This window comes from Capsicum annuum, chromosome 8 (genome assembly GCF_002878395.1).
Source record: "Capsicum annuum cultivar UCD-10X-F1 chromosome 8, UCD10Xv1.1, whole genome shotgun sequence".
NCBI lineage: Eukaryota > Viridiplantae > Streptophyta > Magnoliopsida > Solanales > Solanaceae > Capsicum > Capsicum annuum.
Window position 1 is genome coordinate 145,656,088 of NC_061118.1, and position 7,058 is coordinate 145,663,145.

At 32.5% G+C, this 7,058-nt stretch overlaps 1 protein-coding gene across 1 annotated transcript; it reads left to right on the top strand.

The window, feature by feature from the left end:
• The first annotated feature begins 2,209 nt into the window (after positions 1–2,209).
• LOC107839214 lies at positions 2,210–6,348 on the top strand. The gene is made up of 8 exons (XM_016682617.2): positions 2,210–2,636; positions 2,733–2,754; positions 4,149–4,205; positions 4,290–4,371; positions 4,533–4,628; positions 4,914–5,038; positions 5,134–5,152; positions 5,755–6,348. The coding sequence occupies exons 1-8, from the start codon at positions 2,543–2,545 to the stop codon at positions 6,121–6,123; spliced, it is 864 nt and encodes a 287-aa protein (XP_016538103.1). The 5' UTR covers positions 2,210–2,542; the 3' UTR covers positions 6,124–6,348.
• Positions 6,349–7,058: the final 710 nt, after the last annotated feature.

The following is a 7,058-nucleotide window of genomic DNA, read 5'->3' on the forward strand; positions in this document are numbered from 1 at the left end:
AATTTAAATCATTCCACCATAATTCATATTGGAATATGACAAAGTTAAAAAAAAAAAAAAAAGTAATCTAAAATAAATATGAAAATGAAGATGCATCAGTTCTAACCAAAAAAAACTATTCAACAATTTACATTCGAGATCCTTGATTAAGAGTAGAAAAATGTGAATCAATCATACTATAATTTAGGTCAGTGATGTGACCAAATTGAAGAAGAAAGGTGATCTCGATTGAGTATGAAAATGAAGTTTATTTAATGGTTTTATTACTTTATGGTTTTTTTTTTTTTTGCGTGTGAATTTTGTTTACTTGACAAATTGATTCTACAATTATAGATAAGAACATTAATTTTATGTTCCATTTTAATTTTACTGATTTGTACATATCAGAAATAATGAAATTAATACATTATTAAGGAAAACAAGTTTCAAGCTCTTTTAGGGTCGTTATTGGTTTGAAAATTGTTATTCCGAGATAATTAATATCGGGATTAGTTATTCCGGGATAACTTATTCCACCATGTGATTAAGGGAAAAATTATGTGATAAATTATCCCGGATTGGATTAATCTCTCTAACCAAACAAAGAAAAATATGTTCTTTTATTTTATTTCGGAATGATTAGTTATTCCGGGATAACAATTTTCAAATCAAACAATAGTAAATAAGAAACTTGTACACTTGGAGCTTGTTCTTATATTTGCAAAATTTGAGAGGTTTGGTAAAGTTTTATCTTTTTCCTATTGTCATTTTTGGTTAAATTATTTTTTTGTCATAATATGTGAAAATATATTTGTTTTTACACTGAACTGAAAGCAACAAATATTTATACCCATTGCGAAAACTCAAACTCATACTTCTTTCTTTAATTGCTTTTCCTAATTTGATCGTAGTAAAAATAGGAGTATAGAAGTAAAAAGTTAATATAAACATCGATTAATAATTTATCTTTTATTTTAGAATATAAAATATTAACGCTAGAAACTTTAAGGATGACATTGCATATTCCTAGATTAACTTAAAAACAATATATATAGTGAGGAATATTAGCTAAATTGGAGCTTACTAAATTGATCACGATTTTATAATTGTAAGAGAGAATTGAAGAAAGTTATAATAATATGAATTAAAATGTCAGTAATATTTTAAGAAATATAATTAAAATTCATCTGATACATAGCTGGCTCGACTAAATAGAATCATCAATTTACATAAAGTACTTGAGGTGCACCTTTCAAATGCTCCGATATAATTACATATTGAAAGATCAAAGTTGGTAAAATAAGAATGTACTGATATGAAATATATTATTTTATACAATTTTCACAACTTCGATTGTATTTTCTATTCAACGAGATATATTTATAGTCTCAATTTGATGTATTTATTCAACCTTGATCCCCATTTGTAGATTTTTGTGTTGTTATGTATTAGGATTTGTCTTGAATAATTGTGTTTTAATTCGGAAAGGTTCTCTTAGTAAAAAAGTTTCTAGTTCACTTAGATTATATCGTAATTGTATTTTAATTCAGATAGATTCTCTTAGCGGAAAAGGTTTCCTTATAGGAAACAATCTCTTCCATAATTGGTTAATTCAGATCTTTTTTTTTTTTTCAAGTCAAAACACAATAGCATCACAACATAGTCGTTTAAGAGCTTTGCTTAGGAAAGAATTTCTGTCAATTAGTTTTTAGGTTTTTCTTTTTTAGTGTTTTTCTTGTTATTTTATTTGTTGTCTCAATAGTTTGCATTCTCGATTTCGAACCCAACGTTATCATCCGTTAATCTTTTGAACCTGTTTCAGTACTCTTTTTAGTATGTTAGCAACACTAATTTCTTTCGTGATCAACCAACTACGTATATACCAAAAAGAAATTGTGATTCTCTTGAAGCAAAGCAAACTAGCACTACTATATCATAATTTTTCATAGCTGGAGATAAAATTGGAGTTAAAGTTGAATTTGGAGTTGTGTTTGGTCATGGATATAAGTTAAGATTGTTTTTGAAATTTTATGAGAGAATTTTTTCAAATATAATTTTGGAATTATATTTAAAATTTGAATGACCAAACACATCTTTTTTTTTTTTACTAAAATGAAATAATTTTTCAAAAAAAAATAAAAATCAACTACTTAATTAAACATGTCATTGTCATCAAGACAAAATTGAAATATTGGAATTAAAAATTTACTAAAAACAAAAAGAAAAAAACATAAATAAAAATGTAGCAATAACTATAAATCTATAGAAGAAGAATAAGATAAAACACAAATAGTAGTACTAGTATTATTTTGCCGGGGAATGTAGTTAGGTGTAACAGATAATACAGGAGAAAAGTATGCGTTAATAACAACCAATCATAATCCATTATGGAGTAGTCAATAATGCTCTCTTCTCTATACATACAGAGAAACTCCATAGTCCATAGTCCACGCACACAATTTGCTTCCTTCTCTCACAGTTTGTGCGTGTTTTTGGTGTATTGTTTTCCAGTTTCCACACATAGCTTGTGCGTGTTTTTGGTGTAGTGGAACAAGGTGAAATAATGGGAGATCAAATGGAGAAGATGAAGTTACGTCAGAATTATGCGAATCATTGGCATACTGATCTTATGCGTGCCACTGAGTCTGATCCTCTTTGTAAATCTCTCTCTCTCTCTCTCTCTTTTGCTGATTGTTTTTTCCTTTTTTGATTTCGGTTTTTTTGAGTAATAGAGTGATCTGTGGCTTTTGCAGATTGCTGTTTCTCGCTTTGGTGGTGAGTGTGTCTATTTATGGACTATGATGATGATTTGTGATATTTGAGTTTGTTTCTAATGTAATGTCTGTATTTGTTTGTTTGCTGAATAATATAGAACTGGAATGCAGTGGCGGATTTAGGATTTTCACTTAGGGTTTCAAAAATAAAAGTGTAATGTATCAATTTGAACTTGGAACCTCCATGTAAATTTTGAACTCCCTGAACCATTGAGTAGACGAATTATCTTGTATTCAGTGAATTCAAAATCTCTATGTAAAGTCAAAAGTGTAATTTTAGGCCAAAGGGTTCGGGTGAATGGGTATTTGTTGTTAGGACTTAGGATTGGTTGTAAATTAGGAAAATGTCATCAAATTAGGGCTGTTCTATGGGAATCTGGTAACGAGAACTGAAAATTTAAGCTTGCGGAGTAGAGGTTTTTTTGTTTTTTTTTAAAGAAAGAAGGCTGGTTCAGTCTTAAATGATTTGAAAATTATCCTAACTTTAGTTTTTACAGTTTTGCTGTGGATTTTAAGATCACTTTTGCTTAAATGTGATAAAGAACGGACCTTAAACCTAACTTAAGCTTAAAAGCTAGCTCATGAAAGGAGTATTGCCCAAGACCATATAAGGAAAGAAAGATCCTTAAACCCATACTCAATGTTGGACGGTCTACACCTCACTAGCAATGGGTTGGACCTAATATGAAGAGATGTCTTTAGGGAATTTTGAGCATACTTATATGTCAAGCCAAAGGTGCCTGTGGTATCATAGTCTAGCGCTTTTTCTCTGTTGTTCTATAGTAACTTGTGATTTTAAGCTGCATAAGCAACACATTCCTAGTACTGGTTGGTGAACCATTTGGAAGTTTTGTGTGTCCCTATACTAAAGAAATGAGTAATTCCCACATCTGGTAGTCTTATCGGAATGCTTATTGTCAGCTTGAAAGTAGATAAAAATCTGTCTATAAAACAGGATTGAGTCACTTAGGTCCGAGCATCCTCTTCAAATTACTTAATTTGTTCCTGCAAAATTATACTGTGTAACTCAGTTGGTTGCTTAGCAGATCTAGTGAAATTACTCTTCCATATCCCTGTCATCACTAATCACAGGGAGATATAATGCTCAGAAACTTGGACTGTCCACAAAATTTTCCTTTCTTCTTATCTTTCACTAGTTCATGAATTCTTTTCATCCTTCCTAGTTCAGGAATAAAACAAGAAAATATATGTATCATACTTAATTTCCTATACACAAACTAAGACAATTTATGCATCAAAAAAAGGTTTTTTCTTTTCTCAACACAAGTTCATTCTTCAACATGTTTTCCCCCACAAAGTGGTACTATGAATTTTCGTCTTGTTGATTGTACTACTATTCAAAATTGATTACTTCTTTACCTTTGAATGTGAAAGCCCTCTGTGTGCATCGTATTCCCTCCGCAAACGAGCCCTGTACAATGATATGTCCAGGTAATTGTTCCATTTTTATGTTCATGTATACAAATTGTTGCATCTTGAAGTGTCTATATCATTTAAAGACTCTTCCTTTAACAGATATACATGTTGTGGAGGCTATATGCCTTGTAGCGGCAAATGTGGAGAAAGACATTGCCCGGAATTTTGCCTTTGCACGGAGGTCTGGTGTTATTCTGTTGATGCTACAATATTTTTTTTTTAAAAAAAAAATCAATTTCATGACTATATGAAATAACTCTTCATTGTCTGGCAGTTATTTACATATTTTTTCTGAAAATTCTGATCTGTGTCTTTATTTCTCAAACATACTTTTGTTGTCAGGTTTGCCTTTGCTTTGCAAATTCTGTTGCTTCAACACGGTTTATGTTGCAAGATGAGTTCAATCTGCAGACAACAAAATGCGATAATTGCATAATAGTAATTTCAACACTTCTCCTTCTCCCTTCTACATCTCTCTGCTTGTAACATGCTCATCTTTTAATCTAATAGTGTAAAGATTTTTTATACGATATATTAGTGTTAGTTGTTGCACATTTATAGCATATTAGTTATCCCTTTTATCAGAAAACGAACTAATTCTACTTATCATAGAGATTTATCAAGAATTACCTCATAAGTGACCTTATTGTATAAATGTCTTTTACTTTGTCAATCCACAGAACTTAGAACTCTATATCTAACTTACATTGCCTTGGACTGTAGGGATTCATGTTTTGCCTAAACCAGTTAGCATGTATATGTAGCCTTATTGCTTGTCTCACTGGAAGTGAAGAAATTAATGATGCTGCTCAAATTTTGAGGTGTTTGTCGGATGTTGTTTACTGCACGTAAGACACTTGGTTTTAAGTATCAAAAGATATTTTTTGTGCTGAGCTGTATTTTCATCTTCATTTACCTTTTCTTTTTTCCTTTCCGTTGGCAGGGTTTGCAGCTGTATGCAGGTAATATGTGAATGCTTGGACTCATTATACATCTTTTAGCATGCACATAGTTCCACTGAAATAGTCAAATCATCTTACGATCTCGAAACAGAAAAAAGGTTCCATTTGAAATAGTGATTTAGTGTCCAAGCCAAAAAAGGTTATTTTTCATAATGCGGCTCCAAATGCCTTGAATTATATTATTACAATTTGCGTTCTTTAAACACTGAAAGTTCCTGCGTTTGTGAGTAAACATAGGAGGTAAGTCCCATTCTGGCTGCAAATTATTGTGACCAACTTCTGTTCAGACTCCACTCAAAAGATGCATAATCTATACCCATTCAGCTCTCTCGGTCCCTATTTATTAATGGATTCATCATAATTGTACTCTCCATCAGACGGATGTGCAGCTCTACTTCGCAAAACCTCACGTAGGCGGAGTTTATCGTATGACCTATCAAACTCTTCTTTTTTAAGAAAAAGTTTGATCATGGCTCGTGATGGAACAAACTATGCTTGTATAACATCTTCCATAACTTCAGTTACTGGTTCAGATCATTGCATATTCCATTTCCCATTTTTGGCTTCATTCACTTTGTCTTGGTCATTGTCATTCTGTTCAGACACAGCACAAGGTTGAAATGGATAAAAGAGATGGAAAATTTGGACCGCGGCCAATGGCAGTGCCACCTGCTCAACAAATGTCTCGGTTAGATCAGGGATATCCACCTGCGCAGGCTTATCCACCAATGCAGCAACCTCATGGATACCCCCCACAGCCCCATGGTTACCCACCACCACAACAACAGCATCAAGGCTACCCACCACCACAACAACAGCCTCAGGGTTATCCACCACCTCAGCAGCAGCCTCAGGGTTATCCACCACCGCAGCAGCAGCCTCAGGGTTATCCACCACCGCAGCAGCAGCAGCCTCATGGTTACCCACCGGTCAATTATCCCCCCCCTGGTGCTGGAAATCCCCGATCCTGAGTTTCTTCAATGAGTTGGAACTTTCTTTTTTTGGTGGGGCCGAAATTCATTGATTTCTGCTTGAATTTAGTACAGTACTTTTTAGACTCTTCTTCTTTTCTTACCTTGTAGATTATGGTAGGTCACAAAATAATTGAGTTGTGTAATTAAAGTGGATGAATTAATTGTATGTGGAGTAATCATTCAATATCAATAGTTTATGCATCAGACGAACATTTGAAACAATTCCTTGCATCACCCTAAGACAGGACGGACGATCGGTTTGACTGAGTCTTAGACCCGATTATGGCTTTACCAGTTAGACTGTTAATGAAGGGAATGGGAAGTAATTCGTTGTATATATCATGCTCAATGTTGCTACCTTTCGTTGTCAATATTTTCTTTTTGGTTATGTAATAGAGTTATGAGTATCCTCCAGTTTTATTGGTTGTGTACTGCTGCTATGTATTCCAAAGAAAAAGTTTGACAAGAGTAACAAATTTATTTGAAATCACATTTCCAAGTGGAAAGTTATATCACTGGATATTTGCATATCAATCTCGTCGAGGAAAGTTCCCCAAGAAACCATCGTTAACATATGAACAAGGAGATTTGAACATGAATATTTACAAGCTCTTCTCAACTTATTTTTACGCTTTTAGAATTGTCATGTTGCCAAATAGATATGCTACATAAATTCTATCACATTATTTATATTGTATTATTTTAATAAATTCAACTAATTAATTTAATTGTATCATTCTTTGTCGATATACAAGGACACAGATTAGTAAATCTATTTAAAAAAATAGAATTGGAGGTAAACTTGTTATGTGTCACAACTTTCTTTTTGGTTCGTTTCAAAAAGAATACTACCTTTTCTTATTTGGTAACTATTTAGAGACACAATTTAACTTTTATCCTTATTCATCCTACTTATAAAGTCTCACTTAATT

Bases quoted from the DNA above. Each gene is read 5' to 3' on its own strand.
- LOC107839214 (XM_016682617.2), top strand. From the start codon at position 2,543: ATGGGAGATCAAATGGAGAAGATGAAGTTACGTCAGAATTATGCGAAT. The intron at 2,755-4,148 runs GTGAGTGTGTCT...TGAATGTGAAAG, and splicing joins TGCTGTTTCTCGCTTTGGTG to CCCTCTGTGTGCATCGTATT. The intron at 4,629-4,913 runs GTAATTTCAACA...CTTGGACTGTAG, and splicing joins AATGCGATAATTGCATAATA to GGATTCATGTTTTGCCTAAA.